At 42.5% G+C, this 26,821-nt stretch overlaps 1 protein-coding gene across 2 annotated transcripts in view; it reads left to right on the forward strand.

Annotated features, from left to right (window-relative positions):
• Positions 1-5,315: 5,315 nt before the first annotated feature.
• Positions 5,316-26,821, forward strand: part of GAB3 (GRB2 associated binding protein 3) — a 66,304-nt gene continuing 44,798 nt past the window's right edge. For both annotated transcript variants that reach the window (XM_071569520.1, XM_071569524.1), the window contains exon 1: positions 5,316-5,471. In XM_071569520.1, the coding sequence (XP_071425621.1) occupies positions 5,400-5,471 (72 nt within the window). In that variant the 5' untranslated portion in view covers positions 5,316-5,399. The remainder of the gene's footprint in view (positions 5,472-26,821) is intronic.

The raw sequence follows: 26,821 nt of genomic DNA on the forward strand, positions 1-26,821 counted from the left end.
AGCAAAAAGTCATGCTGCTCTGAGGATCTGTGTGGATTCCTCCATTAGACCTGATTTGTATGGTGAGGACAGGCTACTGAAAGGAAAAGAAGGGGCTGAATTATCCCCTGTGACTTTGCTAAATTTGTCCTTGTGAATGGAGAGTGAAATATTTGTCTGCAGGGGGGAGCAGAGTGGTAACTGTCAGCAACAGCTGGAACATATATACTGTGTCATGTCTTTTTGTGGCACTGGGCTTTTCTGCTTGCTGAGGGAATGCTGCAGAGGCACGTTAACATTCTGCTGAGTAAGTGTGGTGCGAGTTCCATATGTAAACAGGGATCACTTGCTAGATGAGAGAAAAGGGCTGTTCTCCCATGGCCATGGCTGTATCTTGCCTGCACCTCAACCTTCATTATGCCTGCATGGTGTTGTAAATTAAACGTGGGGCTAGATTCTCAGAAAAATACCTGCTTGTGAACACATCAGTCTAGATAACCCTGGTGTCTCTTCCTCCTTTAATACCTATAAATCTGTGAATTCAATAAATCCTCCTGATTTTTCCCATCCTCTCCATCCTGATTATGCATTTGGATTATTGTCCACAGAGTAATAATTTTCACCACTCTTCAATAATAACACCACCAGTTCTGCAAAATGGAAATGGGCAGACCTAAATAGCACACTTAACTTCTTTAAATCAGTGCTCTGTAGAGTCATAAAGGAGTTTTCCATCAGATGCAATTAGCCATTTTGTTCTCTTCTGTTTCATTAGTAGTCAGGTGTTGTTTTTCTCTGAAACATCAGTAGCCTAAATTAGGAAATGAGAGGAATAGGCCCATACTTTCATCCTCTCTTAGGGGTCTGGCTGATGTGAATTGCATGCACATCCAGGGCCAAACTGTCTGTGCTTGCTTTGATCTTTGCTAGTGGTATATGAGGTTAGTCTGCTGAGGGCCGTGCTCGGTTTGCATGGAAAGGTTTTGATAAAAGGGCTACAGGAGTGGCGTCTGTGAGAAACTGCCAGGAGCTGCCCTCATGTCCGACAGAGCCAATACCAGCTGGCCCCAGGATGGACCTGCTACTGGCCAAGGCCGAACCCATCAGCGATGGTGGTAGCACCTCTGGGATAATGTACTTAGAGAGGGGGAAAAAACCTGTGTGGTAACAGTCACAAGAGAGGAGTGAGAACATGAGAGAGAAACAGCTCTGCAGTCACCGAGGTCAGTGTAGAAGGAGGGGCAGGAGGTGCCCCAGGTGCCAGAGCAAGCAAAGATTCCCCTGCAGGCTGTGGTGCAGCCTGTGGGGAGGCAGCTGTGTCCCTGCAGCCCATGGGGGTCCATTGTGAGAGAACCACCTCAGACTGGGGAGGATCCCGGGGCGGAGCAGGTAGATGCCTGAAGGAGGCTGTGACCTCATGGGAAGCCCATGCTGGAGCAGGGTCTTGGCAGGAGCTGTGGAGAGAGGAACCCATGTTGGAGCAGGTTTGCTGGCAGGACTTGTGACCCTGTGTGGGACCTACACTGAAGAACTGCAGCCCATGGGAAGGACTGACTCTGGATAAGTTCATGGAGGATTGTCTCCCATGGAAGGAACCTCGTACTGGAGCAGGGCAAGAGTGTGAGGAGAAAGGAGTGGCAGAGACAACACGTAATGAATTGACTGAAACCCCCATTCTCTATCTCCCTGAATCTCTGGGTGGGAGGATGTAGAGAAGTTAGGAGTGAAATTGAGCAGGGAAGAAGGGAGGGGTGAGAATAAGGTGTTTTAAGATTTAGTTTTTAATTCTAATTATCCTGTTCTGATTTGATTTGTGATGAATTATTTTCCCCAAGCTAAGTCTGTTTTGCCCATAAAAGTTATTGGTGAGTGATCACTCCCTGTGTTTGTCTCAACCCACCAGCCTTTTGTCATTGTTTCTCTCCCCTGTCCAGCTGAGGAGAGGAGTGACAGAATGGCTTTGGTGTGTATCTGGCACCTAGCCAGGATCAGCTCACTACAAGAACAACCACTCTGGTGTGATCCAACCAAAGACAGATTCTTGAAATTAAATTGAGATATACCAAAACATGAGTGACCTGTACAATTTGTGTAGAAAAGAGCACAATTTTACCTCCTGTGTTTTCAACTTTATGTTTTAAATTTTATTTTCTCTTCAATCATGTCTATGGTTTATATGCAGGAAGACTTCTCAGCTTGGGATTTTATCCTAGGAAGTGTAACATCAAGAAAAATTCTCCCCTGTCAGAGTTTGAAGATTTGGTTCGACTGGCTCTTATCTCATATAGAAGGAAAGGGAATTTTATCCTAACTGCAAGTCATTTTGGTTTGCATTTTTTCAGTGATCCATCATTTTTTGAGACCATCCCTGTAGCTCTGCCTACAGCAGATTTGGAGAGGCTGGTGCCACTGGCTGAAGTTATTCTTACCATGCAAAACCTGCTGTCTTTCAAGGCAAACACACAATCTGTATAAAATCAAAGTTCAAAAAGTGAGACAAATAAACCTAAGCAAACATATGTTATTCTATGTTTTCAAACTTTTCAGCATCACAATAATATTAAGAAATAAATTTTTCTTTGCTCTTCTTTCTCCTCACTTTCCATTCTTTTTCCAGCCTCAGTTTGTCCTCTACACATCTCCAACTTTAAGATTTTTAAAGAAAGACCCTGTCATCCACCATCATGATGATGGATTTAAGTAAATAATTTTATCACTTAAAAGTGGCTGAATAATTTGTGCATGAAGGAGTACAAAAGTGAAATCCCACTCCTTCCATCAGGCTGAGATACCATTCATTTTTAAGCCTGTTATTATCAAACATGTGTGAGTGACACATTATCAGCACAATGAAAGTTGTCAGGGTAAGAAAATAACTTTACTTGCTCTTTTAATGTTTGGAGCACAAATACCAAGACAGCACAGCAGCTTTCATAACAAACATGTTAACCCCCACATGCTCTGCTTAATTATGGCTTCCTGTATTTCTCCTCAGGCTACTGGCACTGTAAGTAAACTGGCACAGACTTCATTTATTCTGAATATGCTGAGTGCAAGTAGTTGGGCAGGTGCCTCGCAGGCAGCTGAGCTGTTCCAGCAGTTCCAGAGGACAGGAGCCATCTGAGAGAGGAATGACACATCGAGCTGGGAACAGAATCGCTGTACCCCTCCCTGTCACCATGGCTACCACTCAGCAGGCGGGTTTTGGGCAGAAGTGCCAATTTAAGCAACTGCTGATTTCTTATTATTGCCCATGCATCACTCCCTCCCTTGATCAGGTGCAATTGTATAGTAGGCCACGGCATTTATCAGATCAGGAAACTAGTGCTGATCCAACTGGAAAATAGTCCCTCTTTTTTGACTCATTCTTTTCCAAATAGTCAGTTAAAGGCTACGGTATCTGTCAGAGTGACACAGGCAAGTCACATGTGGAAGGAAAGTGTGACTTTCCTTCCCTAAATAAGTTCTATGGCTGGATGTATCTCTCCAAGGAAAAGTGTTATAAAGCCTTGTTCACAAACCTGCTATTAAACATGTGAAGTTGTTAAAACATCACTGTGCATAAAAGATAAACAGAGCTGAGTGAAGGTGGTAGTAGAATGGAAGGCTGGGAATTAAATAACATTGCAAAGCTGTATTAAAGTCACTCAAACAAAAACATATCTAAAGTCTGAGCACATTTGAAATAATTTGTTTATAGTTTATTCATGACAGTTTTCATTTATGGTAGGTTCTTTTAAGACCAGTGATAATGTAAAGCACTAACAACAGGGATGCTCTGAGTTTCTACAGATTTATTTATATTTTTATGTAAATGTACATAGGGCATGTATTTATATATTGTATGCCATTTATAGTACATACTATATTAACTATAATAAATACATATTGGCACCATATTTGCTTAAAAACTTTAAAAATACAGTTATAGTTTCTAGTTTGTGAGATTCCAGCAGTGACACAGCAAGCTGTTGTCAGCCTGCTCTGCCAAAAAGCCCCAGCAGAGATGTGAAAAATTCTGTAAAAGCATTAAACTCTCCCACAGGCCTGAATGCTGCTGATCACACCTTGCCGAGTCAGGGGGCACCACGAGTGCTGTGCCTAGGCAGGAGCACATGAGACTCCTGAAATTACAGACTTGTGAAACCCACTGAAGAATCACTGTGTCCACTTTAGGTCAAAGTTTAAAAATACTTCTTAAAAATGTACACAAGCTGCCCTGTCCTTGAAAAGGCAGGAATTTCCCATCTCTGGATAGAGACACTAACTACAAGGATATCAGCAAAGTTATGCACTGTGTTGGAGTATTTTTCAGTTGTGACAGTGGAATGGCAACCTGTCTCCTTGAAGTCAGTTCTGAAAAAGTCTGGGTTTTTGAATATATGTGATGTGAGAAGAAAAATCAAGTTTATTCCTATTGAATTTACATATCCTACTGAAAAACCTTAAAATGCACAGACTGACAAAGTTTGATAGAAGGTGGAAGCTGCAGTGATGACTTCGATGGGGACAGCAGCAGTGGAGACTGGCCCCGCCAGCGCTGGCTGTGCCTCCCCCTCAGGCCAGAGCCCTTCTTCGGCCACCGCGGCCAACTCCGACGGGTCACCGCGGTCCTTCACGGCAACCACCGCGGTCACCACTCCCCGCAGCACTCCCACGGCTCAGTCGTGGGGTTCGCTCACCCCGCTACGTCGGGCGGGGGTGTCCAGCATTGCCGGGGCTCTGGGTAGAGGTGTCCGGTATTCCCAGGGCTCCGGGCCGGGGCAGCCAGCACCCCCGGGGCTCCGGGCAGAGGTGTCCGGTATTCCCAGGGCTCCGGGCCGGGGCAGCCAGCACCCCCGGGGCTCCGGGCCGGGGCAGCCAGCATCCCCCGGGCTCCGGGCAGGGGCAGCCAGCATCCCCGGGGCTCCGGGCAGGGGCAACCAGCATCCCCCGGGCTCCGGGCAGGGGCAACCAGCATCCCCGGGACGCGGGGCCGGGCGGTGCGGAGCGATGAGCGGCCCGTGGCGGGAGCCGTCCGCTGTCGGTGCCGGTGTCAGAGCCGGTGCCGAGGGTGTCGCAGCCGGCGGCGGCGAGCCCCGGCCGCCCATCACGTGCTCGGTGTGTTGCATTGTGCTGGCGGCGGAGGGAGGGCTGGCCGTGTCAGTGATCAATGTCATGACTTCCTCCGCGGGCTGGAGCCGCGGCAGAGCGCAGCTGAAGGAAGCTGATTGCTGCGGGTGCGAATTGGCTGGGAACAATACACACACCCACACACCCGCACGGGCGGACACACACCCGCACACATACGCATACGAGCACACACACACCCGCACACGCACACGGACCCGCACACACAGGCGCACACCCGCGGGCGGACACACACGCACACGCAGCCCGCACCCTGGCTCCCGCATCGCCGCTCCGCGCCGGCGGGGAAGATGAGCTCGGGGGACGTGGTTTGCACTGGATGGCTCATCAAATCACCCCCCGAGAAGAAACTCAAGAGATACGTAAGTGCAGAGGCTCTGCTGATATTTTTTTTTCTCGCTAAAGGGATTTCGGCATGTGCTCGCTGTCTCGCTGTCCCTTTGAAAGCTCTCGCCTGTTTCGGCTTCGCCTTGGACCAAACAAAAAGATTTCCAAGTCCATGCGTTTATGGAGTATTTTAGTTTTCTCCGACATTCTTGTGCCCTTTGGAATTAACCTTTCCCGTCTCGTCAGATTATAATACTTCAGTTGTTATGCAACATATCTTGGGCTAAAAACCACATTTCGGTTTCAGTTAATGTTGCCGTAACTAACAGAATTGTTGTAAGGGTATTGCAGATGTCACTTTTCCAGAGACGGGAAAAAACACCCTAACCAAAAAAAAAAAAAAAAAGAAACCCTAGCCAAACAGCCCAAATCCTAATAGTTTAAATTCTGAAGCTCTGCTTTTTAAGATTCTCTGTAATTGCTATGACACTTGCTACAGGCAACATCTGCAATAGTTTTATTTACCAATGCCAGATGCAGTTGCTAGCAGAACGCTTCACTTTTGGTCCGCGATAAAGTGGTGCTGGAAGATGCTGTGCTGTAAAGTTCCTGATAGCTGGAAGGTGAAGGGGGCTGGCGAGAAGAAACGAGTCCTGCATGGGGTGCTGCAACTGCGTTACGTGTGAAGGGGGCCCCTTGTTTCATTCTCTATCTGCCTGCCTGTTTGTCTGGAGGGGAAAAAAAAAAAAAAGGATATGTGTTGCAAACATAGGAAACTGTCTCGTTGCAGGGCTGCGAGGAAGGCACTCCGGGTAGGAATAAATGACCCTTAGAAATTTGCTTGGGACAGCATTAAAAATGTAAGCCCATTGTGGGCCATTTTGCATACTCATTTGTGATGGTTCTTCATCAGGAATGTTGATATGTTGTTGTGCTGTACACTTTTGTATTCGGTAATACCCGTTTGAGTCATGCCCTTCTAACCTAACTTACCCCCGAGCTCTGCTCTGTACTAGAAGGCTGCCACCGTTCGTGTCTCTCGCTGCCGAGCCGTATGCATGGCTTACATCATTTGTCGTATTCACTTCTGTTTATCAGCATTTTCTCCGGACTGCTGATGTTAGCTTTTTCTAGTAATACGAGGCATAACAGTCTCATGAAGAATGTGGTGGATATCATTTGGTAGCATATTTTTCATTAGCACTAAAAACTAGGAGAAAGGATAATTTACTGATGTAAGAATTTACTTCTAATTTATTCTAAGCCAGAGTTTCTTCTTTTGGACTGCAGTATTGCACTGAAAAGGCTGAATATTTGCTTTGTTCAGTTAGCATTTTCCAATTCTAAAATAACCACTATGATGTATCTCGGGGAGCTGCAAATAAAATATGGGTATCTAATTTTTGCTATATTTTGTAATGAATGTACTAATAGGACTGTATAGCAGACACAGTGTAAGAGCCACTGATTCACCCAGCTGGGATCATTAGTAACTCTGTCAGTGAAGCTATTTTTGATGACTCAATATTCATAAAAGGGCAAAGTAGAGAAAACAGAACGTGATAAAGCTGGGATTTGAAAGCCCCCATTATACAGTCAAGATAATAGTCACAACAGGGGCTCTGATCAGCTCACAAGACTAGTTGCAGTCTGCTCTGCTCAGATTTTGCACAACAAAACTAAGGGAAATTTAGACTATGTTATCCTTCAAACATCAACTACTAGATTAGCCAGATCTCTGCAGATTAGGCTCTGTTTTCTAGTTAGAAGGATAAGCTACTCCTTCGTCCATCATAAAGCAGAAAGAAATCTGCTGCAAGTACAACAAAGCTTAATGTCCTTTCTCTTATAACTGGTTACATAGTTGATGCTGCAAACAAAATGGAAATTGTCTCTCACCTCCTGTAAACTACTTTTTCCCCACTTTTTGTGACGTTTTCACCATGGAAGCTTGTGCATGTTGCACTGGAGTGGCAGATAGCTGAGTTCAAACCACAGTGACTGCTTAAAAACAACAGAGTTTTAAAACAATGACTGTTTAAACTGACTTCAGTAGGTGTCAAGTGTCAGCCGCTTACAGGAGAATGGTGTTGGCTCTGGTTCTGAACTGACAACATACATAAATCCCCAAACTGTACACCACCCTTTGTGTTCAGCTGGCAAAGCCCTCGGTCTGAGCTGTAGCTTCCAGGGAGCTTCAAATGCCAGCTTGGTCTGCTGCTCATGGCACTTCTCTTACACTACCGAGTCTCATGGGATTGTCTCCCAGTTTACATGTTCCTGAGTTCAGCATCCAGCCTTTGTAAAGGTCCAACCTGAGAGTCACCTTGTTTTACACACAGATAAATTCTTAATCCTCCATCTATTACAATCACTAAGAAAATCCTTAATTTCAGTTGAATCTGTCATTAAGCAATTAGACAAAGCAATGAATTCAGATTCTGAGACTAAGAACTGCAGATAGTTCCACTGAAGCCACTGAGAATATTTACAGTGTTTAAAAAATTAAACAAATTAATCATTCCAAGACTAGAGCCTAAAGACCAAAGTATACCGTAATTTGTGCATGATTTATGCATTAAAAAGTCAGCATTTGGCTCTGTGTAAGCAGAACATTATTTTCAAAACTTTGAAAAGCAAAAAACAGGTGTTAAGACTCTACATTTTTCCTCTAATGTCTTACAGAGCTGATGCTCCTAGTAGCACTATTCTTAGAAGTGTCTTATCATTCCCTAACAAAGGCTGCTCTCTTGCATGTGCAGGAAACAAACATGAGATTCATTACCGAAGTGTAACTTTCTCCAAAAACAGAAAGCTTAAAGCTAAACACGGAGAATTCATTAGAAAGCACAGGGAGCCTTGCTACAGCAGACAAATACTCTAATAGGGGTTTAATAGCTTGGGCAATGCTTTTCCTTCGGTCTGATACTTGAACCAAGGAACGACCAAGTCAGCCTATCTAAAGAGACAGTTGTGCAAGGAGTCTCCCAGGAGAGTATTTGGTGTGTGTTGCAGTTCTTTATCCTCTAAGTGTGACCTGAAAGCTGTGCTGCTCTCATTTTCCCACTTGGTTCCAGCTTTTCTCACTGATCAGGAGTGCTTGGGGAGAGCTGGGTGTGGGGTGGGAGAGAGAGAGAAGAGAATGGAAGAAGCTGCTGCTGAAAACAAAAAGTGGTGGTGATGGAGGTGAAGTCTATCCTGCTCTAGACCAAAAATGCTAAGTTTCAGGCATAGCTTGACATTCAGCCCCACAGGAGGAAAAACTGGCCCCAGTGGAGATTTTTGCGTTGACGTTAGTGGATCATGAGTACCAGCCTCTGTAGGAAATTGAGGTCATGGGAGAATCTGCTTCAAATTTGATGGTTTTCACAGTTCCTAATATTAGTGCTGAATACATCCATCACCATTCTGTAATGTCAGCATTGAAAAACTGGCTTTTTTGATACTTTTCATTTGGAAAGATATCTGATCACTGATTGTTATTATTTTTTTAATTTATTGGTGGAGGTGGAAGGAAGGAATGGTTTCATGACCTTGGAAACAAAAGACTTACCACAGCCAGTGCAAAAAGTTACTATGAGAGGAAAAACAACATGGAAGAAAGCACAGAGGATGTCTAATGAAATAAGAAACTAGTGCCATTGAGAAGACACATGGCTCATGTATTGAGAAGGAGAAGGAGATGGGAATTTTAACACACAGCTAATTGCAACCTGTCCTCAAACCATTGTCCCACAGTTTGTCACACCAGTGAGGAACATCAGCAGTAGCTCTGCTGAACACACCAGTGTTTACTTACTGGTAGTGTTAAGTTACATGGTTGCAGTAGTAAAAGGCTTTATACAGATGCTTGCTTGTTGTGAGTCAGTGCAGCTCCATTTAAGTCAATGCTGCACAGCTGTACCCCAGATGAAGACCTATTTTTAATCTTCAGTACTATACAAATTGATGAGGGAAGACCACTTGCTCAAAAAAAAGACAAGTTTCCTACTTTACTTGAGTGACTGATTTCTGCAAACATTGTTGAAAATCAAAACTCCATGTCAGCATCTCTAGAACAAGAGTCCAGAATGGACCCCATATTAGAAAATGTAGCCTTGCACTTCCTACCACACTTCTTATTGGAGTGTCTGGTCTGGAAAGACAAACAGAGGTGTAAATTAGTGTACCAGATGGAAAAAAGTGGGTAAAGCCGTGTCTGCTCCCGCTGTGTCCATGCTTTGGCCTGTCAGAGGGGCCCAGCAACAGCAGCCGTGGTGCGATGTCTCTGACCGTTGGGGGATCTGCCAGGACTCGACTGCAGCACACCATGGCCAGGCCTTTAGGAGATAAGAGAATGTAGGCAACTTCTCCATTTTTAGCTGAAGTTCTGGTATTTATCAGGAGAGCAAACAGGAAGTTACTGGCCACTAAGAAGAAAAAGTAAAGTAGAATTATGGAAGAGTTTGCTGAAGTAATAGGAACAAGAGTCACTAAACGCTCTGTGGGTGGGTGGGATGCAGAGTGTCTGCTCTCGGATCTGGCTTTGGGCTGCTGTCAGCAGAGGACACTGCCACCCTCCCCTAAAGAAATCCCCAAGGGCTATGTGAGGTCAAGCACCTCTTCTGCTGCTTTGGGGCTTGAGGGGAAGTTTCCAAAAAATAACTATCAAATTGACATCTGAATTTAATTTTAATCTATAAGTCTTTTTATTTCCTAATGCTTTCTACAAATCCTCACCTCTTGAGTCCTGTCCCCTCTGAATAGAAAATTATGACCATGTTTCATACCTCTCTGGAATCACTGTCTCAAGTTCTCCTTGAAATAACTGACTTTATTTAACTAGTTTGCACAGGTTTTATAACTCTAGTTCATAGTCTGGGCGGAAAAGGAGTCCCATGTGATGGAGAAATGTGCCAGAGCCTGTAGCTTGCTCTCGTTGTAAGTTTTATAGCTATGTTTTTTCAGTTGTTATTTCTTTTTAAAATCCCGTATATATTCTGTCTCTCTGGTTTGCATATTAAGGAAGAACTGAATTTTGAGAAAATGAGTACTTTCAAATAGACGTTCCACTGTGGCAGTCTACTTGTTCCTTTCTCTGTGAAATCCTGTGCAAATTGATCTCACTGGTGAAATAACAACAGAATATTTATGTTAGGAAGGAGTTTCCATTATTGGAGTAAAATATTTGCAATTAGCTACGTGCAAATCAGACTGTTTTCCACACTTAACCTTGTTTTGGTAGGTTAAGTGCGATGTTTACTCTAGACTGTTTTCTTCCATTTTAACTGTGTTTTGATAGTTTAAATGCAGTGTTTAATGAGATAGGTTGACTTCTAAGAAAGAAATAATTTTGAAAAAACACTGCTGTTCTTGGCAACCTGTGTATCAGAATAGTTTCCCTTGGACTATTTATTTGGGTGGAGCGGTAATAGTCCTGAAGCCCCAGTTTAATCTTTGACTACATGTTTTCAGTGCACAGGAATGTCCAGCTATAGGTTTCTCTTCAAAACAAACTCACAAGTTATCAGGTCTTTGCATTCAAAAATAGCTACTTTGAAAAAAACACATGCTAGTTGGAAATAGAGAAGGAAATGTTAAGTTGAGTGGTAGTCAAACTAGTGATGCAGCCAAGCAGGGCCCAGAGGGAAGGGCATCGCAAGCTGTACTTTGCTGAATTCCTTGTTATAGGATGAAAACTATGGATAAACGTGTTATTTCTACCAATGATGCAATAAATTGCTGTGAATGTGCATTATGAAGATTTGATGGATTTTTAGGCAAGAGGACAAGTTTCCTCCTAAAAAGTTACTCAGTAGAGAAACAGTAATTTCATTTGCTTTCTTGTCCCTTTCATTTGATTTGGAAATGAATTAGTAATGTGATAAGACAAGGAAAAAATGCCAAGTTTGAAATAAAATTTGCATGTCAAAACATTATATCCAGCCAGATAAAATACATTTTCTTCTTTTGCATTTAATTGCTGAATAAAATGTAATACTTGAACTTTGAATTTTTTTCTGCTTTAGAATAATATCCTCAACTCGTTTCAGTTTGTGTTGCATCAGGAAAACAAACAAACCATCCAACAGACACGTAGCCATGCAATATTCAGTTTTAAAATCTGCTGCAACTTAGTATTTGTTAAAAAACTCCAAAACTGATGTCTAGTCTTCATGGCAGAAAAATACTCCCTTTCTGAGGCTAACTCATTCATAGCTTTGTAATTGTTAGGATGAGACAACTGTTGTTAGAGATTTTGTTATTCCCTTCCCTTCTGATTGCAAAAACCCCACCTGACCCTTGCAGTCAAAACTGCTTTGTGCTGTTCCACAAAAGCCCTGAACAGCACATTTCAGTTATCCACGATCCCTTCCCATAGAGGATTTTACAGAAAGGCAGCAAATGTTGTTATTAATATGAATTTGAAATTACTTAAATGAGGGTAATTTAGATGGAACTTAGATTGTTGTATAAAAGGCTTTTACTTGTGTTTGACAATTTTTTTTAAAGGTAGTGGTTTCTGTGAACCCTGTTAGTGATAAATAGTCATCCTGTGACGCCCGAGTCTCAGGAACCGTGGGTTATGTATTCATATTTCTTTTGGACACAATAATGGCCATAAGGGGACACTTTCTAACTTCACAACTGGTGTAGTGTCAGCAGAGCACATAGTTTCTGTACAATCTGTTTTTGCATACCAGACTAGCAAACTGTTTGTAGAAGTTCAAGGATTTTACAGTTGTGAAGCCATTTTTTCAAGCTGACACCAACTGGTCATGCCAAGGAGAAGCCAATAGTTCAGAACAAGCATGAACTACATTTTACTTGGAGACTTTACAAACTGTGCAGTAAAGCAACTAAATTTTCCAATGAAGCACATTTATAGACACTGGGAAGGCTGACAGTGTGGCCCTGCTGTAAAACTGAGATTCCAAGGTCTGCTGGTGATTCCACAGAATTCAGAGGTGACCGTGCTGATCAAATCGCTATGAGAGAAGAAGAAACAAATGAAGAGTTGCCAGCTGAGTTTACAGTAGCAAAGAAGAAACAGTTTCAGAAGTCATAAACTCCTTGTCAAAGTGCTCACTGCTATTGCAGCTACATCATCTGTATTGTTTACTAATATTTATAGTGAAAACTTTGCAAGCTTAAGAAGTTTTATTTTTAAAAAGTTCAACATTCTGAACCCATTCTAAGGAAATAATTGTGTTCTCACTGAGGCCTTAAATTTAAAACTAAGAGGCACTCAAGGCAGCTCAGGGAATTGGTGGGGGTTTTGGTGATTTTTAGGTGCTTTGCTCTCACTGAAATAAGATTTGCAACATGTTTTCACTGGATCCTCCCCTGACTCCAGGGCTGGTTTTACAGGTCTTCACTGGTTAACTTTCCCTGTAAAACAGTGGGATTCGGACTGTCAGCTGAAAATGGTACTGTTATTCCAACTCCACTTTATATGTTTTAAAATGTTCCTTTCTGACAGATAACTCTGAGCGTCATATCACCCTTGAGCTGTGGATTAGAAAATAATGGTGAGCTGTTTTTGAAAGGAGAGGGAAAAACACCAGATAAATCTCATCATTATTTCAGTATCCTCCTCAAACTCCCTCTTTCTTCTGTGCTGAGAAATAGTCAAGCTGAAACATCATTAAGACAAACAAACAGAAAGGTTAGGGGACAGTTGGACTGGCAAAGGAAGAACAGGCTTTTTGGTGGTGACACTGCTTTGGCTCCCCTGTGCATCCCTCTCCTTTGGGTCTGCAGACTGGAAACCTAATAACTCTGCCATTTAGAGGGAAAAAAAATAAAAAGAAGCATTTATTGAAGTGTTACTAGATTGCAATGTTTTAACAGTTTTAACATGTTCATATGTTCTTTTTTTTTCAAATTCACAACTGAAAGTACTGTTGCTATGTTACTGTAATGGTGTGTAGGCTGCTAAATAAATAGAGGGAGTTTAGTCCATGCCAGAAATAGAAAGCCAGGTCAAAGGTGACATTTGGGACATGTTGAGAAAAAAAAGAGAAAATATAATTATTTCTTTCCTTCCTATCATTCTCTTCAGTCTCATTAACCCGCAACTACTTAGAAGGAAATTACAAGAGAATTTCTGAGCATGTGAGAGTACTAAAAAAATTACACCTTGGGAGTTCTGCTAAGTCTTTTGGCTTTGTTCTTTGCAAAAGCATATTTGCAAGGAAACCTGGTAAAACTGTGGCACCTCACACCCTTGTGATTTGAGGTATCATAGGACATGGGGAAGTGTTGAAAATTTGCTCTGCAAAGGTTTACTCTGAGGGGAAAATCCAACAGAGGGAACAAGCTTTGAGAAAATGTGCTCCTGTGAAGCCAGAAACAGGAAATTTGAGTCCATTGTCCTTTTTGGAGTACTCTGGCAGGTTACCAAGGACCAGATATACAAAACAGTGCTTAGGTTCTTTGTGAGTAGCCCCAGGTACCTTCCTGCACCTTCATCTGCCTGAACATCTCTTTGAGTCTGGCTTGTGATCATGCAGGAGTGCAGGGTCATTTCATCCCTCCTCTGCTGCTTGCACATGCTCCTGGTGTACCTTGGCACCACAAGCTCTTGTTTAAGCCCCAGGGGCTGATTCAGTAAATGGTGGCAACTGCAAGCCACTAATATGAAAACTAGAGCCCAGTCCTCTCTCCATCCATGGCAGTCACAGAATCACAGAATATTCTGGGTTTGAAGGGACCCACAAGGATCATGGAGTCCAGCTTTGAAGTGAACAACCCACACAGGGATCAAACCCCATGGGAGCAGATGCAGCCCTTATCCTAGGGATGAGCACAGCTGCCTTGGTCATTGCAGAAAACAGCCTTGACTTTATTTCCAGAGTGTTCCTGCAGGTGCTGGAAGCTGTGGGCTGTGTTCCTCCAGCACAAAGCCCCTCACCCCTGGTAATCCTGCCTTGCCCCTGGCTCTGCTGCTCTCATGGGAGCACTGGCAGCTCTGGGCTCACAGCAGAGCAGCTGCAGACTGTCAGACCTTCTCGCTGGCAGGAGGTGGGACACAGGAACAGGACCAAGCTCACTCATGTATGCGTCAATTTAGCAGGTTTGTAATTAATTTAGAAGATCTTTTCTTAAAATTATTTGTTTACTTAGAAACAAGTTGTCCACATGACATGAGACCTCTAATTTCTTTGTGAAGTGGGGAAGAAGCCCACAGCCCAACCTAAACCAGTTCAGTGCATGTAATCCTGTTAGAGATTTCTTGGTGTTATTTTTGTAGTTTCACAAATCTGTTACTTTTCTGCAAGGAAACAAGTAAATTTTCCCCCTACCCAAGAAACCTTTGGATCTGAGGCATTCCTGAAAACCCCACATTTAACACAGAACTTATAGAGGAGGATTAAATTAAAGGGTACAACAAGAGCCAATGATGCTAAGTATGACTAGTGTTGATCCTAAATTGCGGGGGGGTGGGGGGGTGGGGGGGTGTAATTTTCTTTATTAATACTCCTTGAATGAAGGGATAGAACTTGAATGACTAGGAGCATTTCCGAACATGATGGATGTAAATAGTTGGTTTAATAAGAAACTTTCCTGACTCTCAGCCCCAAGCCAACCCCTAGTACCTTACACTTTGAAAGATGTCTGCAGAATTCCTAGCTTTCTATGTCAGAAAACAAACGACGAATTTAGAATCCATCAATATTGTTTATTTACTTACATCAGAAGTTGCTGCTGCTGTGACTGGAGACACTGGTTGTTTTCTAGCACAACCCGTATTCAGCCTCACACTGAAGGAGTGGGTGTTAAAGGCTTTCTGTCCCCTGTGGAGTTCAAACCCTCATTTGGACTCTGTCAAATCCTTTACCCTTGCCAGAGACTGCATTTATCTCAAACCCTAAAGTGCAGTTATTATGATTTATCTGTCTTTGGTGTGAATAAGATTTTACCAGGCATTTTCTACACAGAAGTCTCCAGCTGGGAGAAGCGCAACCTACAGCCTGTCCTTTCCAGAGCTGTGTTGCCTCTGCTCAACAAACTGCCCAGTTTCAACCAACAGCAGCAGCAGCATTGCTAAATGGAATGAAGGATGAATTCTACTCTCTGCATTTCTGTTATGTTATCCTCCTAAGGGACATATTTGTCTTTCGTTATATCCCAGATCCTTGAAATGATCTAAGATTTGTAAGTAAACTTAGTTTGCTGGCTGGTAGATTAATGCAGTTTACCCATTAGAGCACTCCAAACGGGGTGCAGTCATGTTTGCCTGTGCTCTTTGTTGGGGCAAAGAGCTTGATTGTTAGACTGAATGAAATTACATCCAGACAGAAAATGGCAGACAAGGCCAGGATTCAGGTAAACTATAGTTAGCATGAAGATTAAGTACATTTACATTGCTGCTTTAAATCACTAAGAACTCCCCTCACTGTGGCACTTACCTTGATGTGGGATCAGAGATGCTTTAGTGAGACTTGTCATTCGAGAGCAGGTGATACAGGTTTCTGAGGTGAAGAGACAGAGGGATCCTTTGTGAAGGTGGAGTTGTGCAGTCCTTTCCAAAATACAGTGATGGAGAGGGATAGTCATAGACATGCAGCTCAGTGATGTCTCTCAGGAGCATTTCCAGGCAAATGATTTGCATGTAGTTCAGCAACCTGAGCTGTGTGAACACTTTAGCAGTGGCTGGCCTAATTCTCATATGCTCAGAACTTACTGTGCACCCACAGACATGTTTCAGTTTGACTTGTTCCTCGGGTTTACTGGATTTGGAAATGGAACTGGGCTCTCTATATGAGCATATTGTTGTAGATTTTAGTTCAGAGACTGGAGGTTTTTTTAGAAAGCAACTATTTTATGTGCCATCCATGCATATGAATGAAAGCTAAGGAGCAGAGGAAAGCACTCGGATATAAGACTTTGCACTATTAATGGACATACAGCCTAAGATCAGTTTGTTGTAGGGCAGCTGGCCACTGCACCTAGGGTTGCTGTGGTCAAGGTACCTGTTTTGAGTGGGAACATGGTCATGCAGAATCACTCCACATTTAGTTTGTGGTGCAGGATCTTCATCGTTCCTTTCTGGGATTGACAAGAAAAGGCATATGATCCTACACAGCAACAGCAGCAACCAACTGTGGTGTTGTAGCACAACTGAGTCTATACCATCTAGCAGCAAACTTCCCTTCCAAACTCAAGTGCACCCATAATGGACAGAAGGAGCAAGTAAACATTGACTTTACTCAGCTGCTGGAATTGGGCAGGTGGGCAGTTAAACTGGAAGGTTAGATCTGAAGCTTTTATTTGGCCTTATCAGCTTCCACAAATCTGCTTGGAATACCTCTCTGTTCTCTCGGAAAAGATTTCAGGTACTAATTATTTAGACTCATCAGAAAAAAAACTACCTTGAAATAAAAATGGCACCCCCTGTTCTTTAGCAAATCAGGAGCTTAGGGAGCAACCAGAAGCTAAAAAATGCAGTCTTAAATTCTATCCCGTTATGACCATATGTATGGGAAACACTTAAAAGACCTGATCTGTTTTCCCTGCATATTCCTTACTTTGTGACTGGTTATGTCTCATCTTCATTAGACACCAAACTTGAGTATCAGAGTTGAGCTTGAGGCTTTTCTCTTTAGCTTTTTTATGAACTGGATAGATGAAGATCAAGCACAGAACTGTGGCCTTGGGAAACAAGGGAATGGGAAGAGAAAAGCAGATAGGAGGCTTTTGCCTACCAATGGAAATTCCCAGATCTGCCATTATCAGAGCTCCTGGTAGCTCCAGTGGCAATGGGAGACATGGTATATGGTATGGGAACTGCAGCTTGTACCAGCTTGTAATTGGAAACTGAAGACACCAAATCCATATGAACAGATTAAAATGCACGATTTCAGTCCATTTTGTGTAACATCTCTCTCACAAAACTTTCCCCAAAAAGAGATTTCAGCCAGATAGAATGATGGCGAAAAATAAAAGTAGAGCTGCAGAGAAATTGGTAACTTCTTAAAAAGAGTAAACTGTCACTGAAACATCTCACTTTCTATTTGAGAGATAAAATCTATGCATGGTGCAGCCATTTTTGCTTTGCCTGGCATAAGATTTCCATGACTCATGGCCAGCACTATGCTGAGAACCTAGAAATAAAGAACACAAAAGCAGATGCTGGCTTCTGGCTGAGGGATTTCTGCACCATCTTTGAAATGGTGACCCTGTTTGATGGGACAACGCACACAGTGCTTCTCCCCCAGTTGTGGTTGTTAACCTGAAAGATGAGAGACAGTGCAAAGGCTACTAAACACCTGCTGCCCTAGCAGTCAGTCCCAGCTGGTGAGAATGGATGATGTAATGGATCAAGCAGAAGAACATTTTCAGTTAGGAGAGTGTAAAATTTGAAAGGCTGCATGTAGGAACGAGGAGTCGCAGTCCTAATTTGAGTATGCAGAGAGCTCAGCAGATGGCCCAGCAGATGAGTTGCTATGCACCACAGCATGTGTGAGAACACAGAATCACACACTGCCTTGGGTTGGAAGGGACCTTGCAGATCATCTCATTCCAGCCCCCCTGCCACGGGCAGGGATGCCACCCACTAGGTCAGGTCACTCACGGCCCCATCCAACCTGGCTTAGAACACTTCCAGGGATGAGGCAGCTACAGCTTCTCTGGGCAACCTGTCCAAGTGCCTCACCAGCCTAGGAGTAAAGAACTTCTTCCTAACATCTAATCTAAACATGGTGTGGCACCATGCAGAAACAAAGCCCTGCCCTGGACATGGTAACATCAGATTCCATGTTCCCTACCCCAGCTGGGCCCTCCCTTCCCCATCTGGAGGCTTTGCTGGCTTGCACACCAAGCTTTCCACAACAGTGTTTTATTTTGCTGTTCTGCATTACAGCAATTTTCTCCCCCGTGCTTTGCCTTCCCTGTCCAAACAGAGCAGAGCCATACTCAGGAGTGAAGGGCCTTGTCAGCCACACTGAGTCCAGCCTCACATTGCTGGCTCCTCCTGCCTCAGGCTGCAGCACTCAGGCTGAGCCGGCACATCTCTCCGAGGGAACACCTCCCACTTCGGGCCACAGAACAGCCTCACTGGCATGTCTTGGGTTTATTTCCTACAATTCCAGTTCCTCCAGCAGTGAAGTCCAGTGGCCACAGCGATTTCATGCACACTCTGTGTGACTTTCACATTCCCTAACAACTGCAGCTATTTGAGAATTTTAGGAAAAAACTTTGGAAATCTCCAAAACTCCAAACTTTGTTGAAGACTTGGACAGTTTGCTGCTTACCGTTTGTGAATCTTTGAGGTGCTATTTGCAAATCATCCAAGCACTTATGGCTAGGGTCTGGAAAAGGCATCTTTACCACTAATAGCTTAGAGTGGCCATTGCCACCTCACAGTCACATTGTGATGCCACTCAGTGTATCAGTGTTAGATGCTGCTTCTTTTCCAGTGGTTTTCTAACAAACCACTGTTAATACAGAGCAATATATTCATATGGGAAATTCCAATAATCCATATTTGGTGATACAGCAAAAGTCTGTCTCGCTAACCAGGTTGCGTGTAACACTGATGAAATAACTGCCACTGTTTCAAGAAGTTTCATTTCCAATGTAATCTGTAGGAAAATCACATAGATCTATCATGATGCATGAACTCGAGTCACTATACTTTTGATGATAAACATCTTAGAAATTCTTGGGGTGAGTGACATCTGTTTCATTTATCTTAAACTGCTTCTGAGGCAATATAAACTAAACTGGAAACAATGTTCTCTTTACCAGTATCACAGCATTCCCCTGGCATGCTGGTGCCAGCAGATATGTGGTAGCTCAGCTATGCTGGTCAAAATGCACACAACCTTCAGATTCAAGAGCAGCAACATAAGCAGTGGTAATCCCTGCTTTCTCACACACTATCCTGTCAGATTCCTTTTATTATCTTGCAGTCTTAAGAGCATAGTTCAGGTTTTGTGCCTCTTTTGCCCTTGGTGTGTTTACTTGAATTGCAAACAAAGAGATTCTTTAATCCCTCCTATATTTGCAGTGGTCTCTTGGAGCCTGCACTAAGACTGCCCAACCCGCTGAGTTTGTCCAAGGATACTGAGTTTGTCCTTTCCATCATGGGTTGGTCAGTCATTGGGAAACAGTAATTTTTTGAGTCCTCCATGAAGATTCTTTGGAGCAGATGGTGGACTAGGATACATGGTCTAGGATATTTCACTATTGGACTTTTACAGAGTATTTAGCATGAAGAATGAACTGATCTTCCATAATTCAATTCCATGTGTATAGAAACCAACCAACAGCAAAAAAAATCCAGGTCTGTATGCACTGTTTGTAAAATCAAACTGTCTGAAGTGTCTCTCAGTGTAAGGAGTGTGAATCAAAGTGGAAGGTTTTAAGTTAGTAAGGGGAAAAATTAAACACCATGATCTTCTTATTGTAAAGAAGTAGAGGGATATTTAAAATTGTTCTTTGCTGGCTCATTTTTTTTCCTGCAAAGATGATTTCTGGGGACATTGTACATGCTTAGAGTAAAACAGTTAAATAAGAACTAGTGAAATCCACTATCATATTGCATAACTTTTTCACTCATAACGTACTTGTGCAATAGAGTAGTCAGAGAGCAATAATCAAACTATGTATTTTCCATGGTTGAGCATTAGTGGCTGTCTGGAAAATTGCACATTCCCCATATTCAGTGAGTTGGCTAAGTAATGAAGTCACCTCCAAGGAAACTAAAATTAGTTTAATGTGTTTGGGAAGGTTGACTTTTGCCAGGAAGAAACATTAGGAGGACAAAAAAAATCTTGTTTGCTACCATTCCCGCTTGGAGATGGTGTCATTTGGCACCAGGGTGCTCTCGCTGCTCGTGGACCCAGTCACAGCCTCCTGGCTCACCCAGGGACTGTCCTCAAATAAGGATGGTGACAACAGGCCTGGCATGTTTCTGCCAAAGATACTGCATCCAGAGCAGCAAAAGGAAATGCCCAAGTGCTGGAAAAAATCTTACCCTTTTGCAGGAAGGTCTCGTAGGAAGCACAAACCACTCCTGGAGAGGGCCCTGCCAGGGCAGATACCTTTTCTGCCAGTAGCAATTTACTTGAAAAACTGTGTCTGAAACGGCCAGATATCACTCTGCTGGTGCAGGGTGTTGCCTCCTCTGTTCCCAGTAAGGACTCCGAGCCGTGGATGGGGTCTGTTCTGGGAAGAGGCTACAGATGCTCTCATCAGTCAGCAAATACCAGAGCCCCAGGGCAGGGAGTCAGCAACAGGGAACAGGGAGAGGGGGACACGTCCAGTGCCTGTTGGTAATCCAGTTATTAAAGATAAATGTTGGCTTGATGAACTTCTAACCAAACACTTGTTATGTCTGAAGGGAACTTTGCTAATGCTTCTCTCCTGCAGCTGGGTGGAAAGACCCCCGAGCTATCCAGCCCGTTGTGTAGCTACAGGAGGGCTTGCTTTGCTGTGAGTGGGACTGTGGGATGCAGGTCTAGAGGAGCTGAGCTACCTCTCTCAGAAAGTTTTCTAACACAGAACACTGGACATCTGTCACATAATGCCATGAGGAAACAGTGTTTCTACCTCAGAGCTGAAGCAATTCGTGAAGTGAAATTAATCATAGGTATATGTGATTTTTTGGTTTAAATGTGGGTTAGAAAGCGTGCAAGAAACAGTCTGTTTCTAAAGACATTGATTCTTTACAGCAAACAAATGAAAGTGAAAATATCCTGAACAGCAATAAAACTAAGAGTACTCTGGCCTGCAAAAAATACCAATTTTTCAAAGTGGAGTCAAGAAATGATACGAGAAAGGGACATGGGATGGTTTTAGTGCTTCATTCCTATTCAGCTTGTACATTATGGGTCTGATTTTGCACTCAAGAAAATATGTAGTTCCCATTTTAATTGTCAAATAGGAACAAACACAAAATCAGCCATGGAGAAGGAGCCTTAGATTAAACAAACACAAAACTGAATTCAAGACACTTGGATTATTCTCCCTAATTTTAGTAAGGATGGAAATAAACCATAATGGAGAAGAGACTGGGGTTACACGATAAAAATTAATATTCAAAGAGATGGACAGAGATGTCCAATGGCATATTTAAAATACCAGCAAGATAGACTTCTACTGGATTTATTAAAAGCTGACTACTCAAATACCTCAAATTCCTAGATAGGCTTAAAACTCTGCCTTCATTTTTTAATAAATCCTTATGTAAATTATGTTTATTGTACCTTCATGACAGTAGCAGTGAAATAATATTAGTAAGCACTGTCATTCTCAACTTATGTTAAGTAATTAGAAAGTCACAGAATAAAATATGAACATATGTGATGGTTTTAAAAAATTGAATTCAAAGAATCAGTAAGGCCAGAAGCTCTCTGAGTGCCAAATTATTGTTGCAGAAGTATTCTTTTTATCTGTGGGTCATGATTTCCAAGAAACGGGTGAAAAATGTAAACACTTCCAAGCATTTGTCCCTTTGGGCACAGGGTGTATTAAACAACAACAACAAAAAATGCTTCAGGGACAGAAAAGAATTGTTGGCCAGGGCATTTTAGACAGAAGCAAATAATACCCAACTTGGTGAACAAGCAAGAAGAAAAATGTACAAATGGTTTTATTACCTGATTTGTGGAAGTTCCCCTTGCAACTAAGTTTTAAAATTAAATTCTCTTCAAGTTTAAAGAAGCAAACTGGAAACCTTCTTCTGCACCAGAATTCAAAGCAGGAGATGGTTGTGGTAATTACTGGCAAGCAAATAGTAAATACAGTCTGAGGTGAAAAACCACAGAGCTGGAAATGGTGCCTCTGCTAAGCTGTGTCAGATTCTGTGCTTGATTACACCGCATGAATAAATTATTGGAAGACACATTTCAAACTCTTTTTTTCAGAAATGAAAAAAATATTACAATTCTTGCTTTTGCAGAGCAGTGTGAGGTATGCAGAAGAGTGGCATCCTTAGTTAGCTGCAGTATTGGTTTAGAAGTGCCCTTTCAAGGTACAAATTTTCCATTGCTCCCACACTAGATTGTAATATTTTTAAGATTGTATAAGTTATTTAAGCATCTAAATCAGTTTTGTTTCCTATCTGAGTTTTTTGGTGGTGGTTTGATCACACAAAGTTAATGTGTATTAACATCCTGAACATCCATGCTGATAGGGCAAGGGAGAACCAGCATCACACGATCTTTCATGGCATTAAATAATGGCATCAGGACTGTTTCATCTAAAATAAGAAGCACACTGGAACACCATAAAAATCAGTAAGGCTGATTTTTCTTCAAAATCTCCAGGAACCCAGCTGAGCAAAAACTGTCAGTTTTGGAGCTGCCTGGCAATACTAATGCTTCATGTTTCTCCTCAAGCCTTCATCTGTCCCACTTCTGTTCTGATTGCACACAAAAGTAGCTCTGGCAGCACCACAGGGAGGACCAAAGTCAGAGCAAAATTCTTTTGAGTTGTTCCTGGTACAGACCAACCCCTTCAGAAACCACCAATTTCAGGCAGTGTTGAGTGTGAAATCAGAAAGTGGCCACATCTTTTCTGTCTGTTGCAATCCTTGAAATTTCCCCAGGAAAATAGTTTGCTGGGCAAGGAGTTGTGTCATAAAAATGTCCATTGCCTTCCTTGGAAGCTTTTTCAGTTTTTCTCTACATCTTGCAGTCAATCCATTGGCTCTCTGGATAGGTTATTTTCCAACTTCCATGTTTGAGACATCACATTGTTTCACTTATCTTTACCATGCACATTATGTGTGGCTTTTGTGTATGTGTGATTATTCTTTTAACCTGCTGGAGCCTGAAGGGGAATTTTTCCCCTTGTTTCTTTAAGGCCAGGATGCCATTCTTCATCTTCCTGTGTGATACGGTTCTCTTGCACTACAGTCTTCCTTCTAAATCAGAGTCTTTAGGAACAGAAGAGGTACTTCCCTTGGCATAAACCTGGGAAACAGCTCCCTGGGATTTTACAATGACTTTTAACACAAACATCAAGACAGCATCACCACATGCCTCTTCTTGGCCTTTGTAAAGTGTTAAAATATACTTTCTACTGAGAAAAGGCTTTTCTATCTGCAGAAGGACTAGGTCAATCAGTAAACTCTCTCACAGGTTCATGTTTATGCTTGCCTCTTGCCATCTCTCTCAGCCTGCCTTTAAAGTCCTTCTAAACCCATCAGCTCTGTGCCAATGCCCTCTGATTGGCAACACCTGTGCTACAGCCACACTTACTCTGTGGCTGAAAATCCTTCACAAACTTAGGGTTTAGATTCTTACTCCTGGCTGATTTAGCATCACTGGTTTCATAACACAAATCTCTGTCCTGACCAGAGGGATATTTTACCTCCCAGATGGCTTCTTTTAAACCCAGCAATTAGATTTACCATGTTAGGCACTGCCTCAGCAACGCACATGTCGTGGGGCTGCTGACTGGGTTGTACATCATACATGCTGCTTGTTACACTGCATCCTGACAAGTCACATTTACAAACTCCTTCTCTGAAAAACATGGTAAGAAAGAGTCATAAGTGAAGGAGAAGAGTAGGAGTAATTCCACATTCAGATCTAAATTTGTGTCAAGTGTGGGATGAAGTTTAAAATAAGAAAAGATAATAGCTGGGGTTCTGCTGTTTCTTTCCACCTCTTTGAAAAGTCAGTTTTGATCATGCACTTTGCTTCTTTAAAAATGTAAAATCAAGTGATGGATCTTTGCTGAAGTGTTTCATGAGTTAAAATTAAACTTGAAAGTTAGCCGGAGGTGTTACTTGTTCTTGCATTAATTTCTACTGTATTTTTTTTTGTGTCTGACCAGAAAAGGGTAACATGCAAATGTCTCTTTGTGGTTTAAAAAAATAAGCCGTGAAGTCTAAAAAAGGAAAGCAGTTACTGCTTTCTGTGTACAACCACTGCTTTCAGAAGTCTCTTTTATATCTGCTGCCTGTGACTATGACTCCATTTTTACTCAACAATATTCTGCATTGTTGGGGTAGGAGGGATCAGAGGAAGGGATTTTACTAGCTTGGTTTTCTCCTTGAAGGGAACCCCTGCAGTATTCGTCCCCTGGAAATCAGCAAGGACATGGGGAATGGCACAAGGATGAACCTTGTCTTTCCCTACAGAATGTGAAATATTTGCTATTCAAAATGTCAGTTAATGCACAGTAGAAAGCTGTAAAGGTTCCAAACATGATGCCCATCCCTGAATGCTCCTGACAACTCCCGTGGTTTTACAGCCATCCTTTCTGTGCACTGTTCCCTGTACTGTTGCTGTGTGCAACACCCAGGCAACAAGGGCAACAACTTAAAGAAAATCCCGCTTCTCATTCAGGGCACTCTTCTGAGGTATCATTTGCAAGAACTATCTCAGCCTACTCAGGACAGAATTTCTCTTTTGCAACTCCAGCTTCATGTCTGTAGTCAGCACTTTATACTGGTATATTTTAATGAAAGCCAGAAGAAACAACAGCTTCATTATATTTTTCCTTTTCCTTTTCAGTGTATTAGTTTATTTTTGTCAACTTTGAGCTTTTGGATTTAATTTAGTTTAGGTCTTGTTAAGATGAGGCACAGGGCTTTAGAGAACTGGGAGCTCCCACCAAGTTAGCTTGGCTGCTCCTCTTACACATATTATTGGTCCTTGTTCTTCTGGAAGGTTTGATGCTTCCAGACTGGTGGGTTTTTTCTCATGGTTTATTAGTGAGTCATAAATGTCTTGTATTCTAGTCTGTTTGATTTAGTGATGATGCATACCTCACGGGCCTCTAGTTTAGCAACATGGATTTTATAGAAAATAAATAGAACAAAAACACAACTGAAGGATCAATGACCATTCTCTTTGTTTAAAAGATATATTATCCTCTATAATATATTTATTCTTCATTTGTGATTAATTTGGTTTCTCACATTTCACTTTAGCCTTTGGTTTACATTCTTGGAAAGCATCTGGTTACTGAAAGTTACTGAGCTGCCCTTCTTTACAATATGCTAAAAATCAAAATAGATGGTACATTTTGACTTATTTTTTAGAGAGGGAAAGGAGTTAAAGAAACCCCTTGTGGTGAAGCAGCAACACAATACAGCCTTGTATAAGCAAATGTATTTTGGTTAAAAATAAAATGTGAAGTTTTTGAGATTCAAGGTAGTTAATTTGCCTACATTGAGGCCTCTTCTAGAAGAGCCTACCCCTTCCTACATGACGTTTCTAATCACTGACACAGCTGGTAGTGAACTGACTGCTGCTGCAGGAATAGGAAGCCTGAAAGTGTAAGGGAGGTCTAGAGCTTGACAAAGTCTTGCTCCTAACTTCAGAAAATAATAGAGAGAAGCCCTAACAGAGCTCTCTGAAACATACAGGTTATGAATACAGAGAAGATCAGTTCACAGTATTCATACAGTTCCTCAGCCTCCGGTGGATTTACAAAGTGTGAGGGATGATATTCTGCCAAAGGCAGCTGTGCAGCATCCCCCACTCAGCATCTCCCATGGAAGGGCTGAGCAGGTAACAGCACCTGCGCTGAGCCTGTCTGGATGAGCATCTTCCAGGGAGCTGGGAAATGTACTGCCTTGTTGTCCAGGCTTAAATTCCTTTTCATAACTACAGGTAAAAAATAAGTGTGTGATTCAGAGTTTGGCGTCAGCTGACCCCTGGGTCGAGCTGCTGTTGTTTGTTTTTGTAATTACTATAGTTACTCTGGAAGCACTCTGGGCATTTAGGTACTTTGACTGCCAAAAGCCAGAAATAACTAGTTGGAATAAAAGTGTTAATAGTCTGATGGCTGTGTGTGAGTCATAGCCACAGTGGCCTTTGAGACAAAAGAGAGATTGCTCTGAGTGCAGTTGTAGAGAAAGCCCTTTCTCTGTGCAGCCTTACACACTCATTGCAGGTCAAATTTAAACTTCCTTACTCAGAACATAAACAACTCTTCTATTTACACAGTCCGGGCTCCCATACCCCAAGATCCCTTATCAGAGAATCACAGAACCATTTACGTTGGAAAAAACCCTTCACAATCATTGAGCCCAGCCATTAACCCAGCACTGCCAAGCTCACCACTGAACCATGTCTCCAAGCAGCACATCTTTTAAATACCTTCAGGGATGGTGACTTCACCACTTCCAAAGAAATACTTAAGGGATTATTGCAAGGCTTACAGAAGCAAACTCTGCCTTACTCTCTCTGCTGAATTTGGGAGAGACTTCTTCCCAGGCAGCTCCCAGACAGGGAGAAGTTAATCATGCTGTTGGTTTTGCATGGTCCATTTGCAAATGAAAATTAGTGGACATCAAACATTCAACACCCAATAAGTTTTTCATGTCCCTCTCATGCACACATTCGTGTATGGTGCTTATTTGCCTCTCAGTTCTGCATGGCTTTTACATTAGAAGAGGAAGTGTCCCCTCAGTTTCATACCATACACAATTTCT

Source organism: Pithys albifrons, chromosome 14 (genome assembly GCF_047495875.1).
Source record: "Pithys albifrons albifrons isolate INPA30051 chromosome 14, PitAlb_v1, whole genome shotgun sequence".
NCBI lineage: Eukaryota > Metazoa > Chordata > Aves > Passeriformes > Thamnophilidae > Pithys > Pithys albifrons.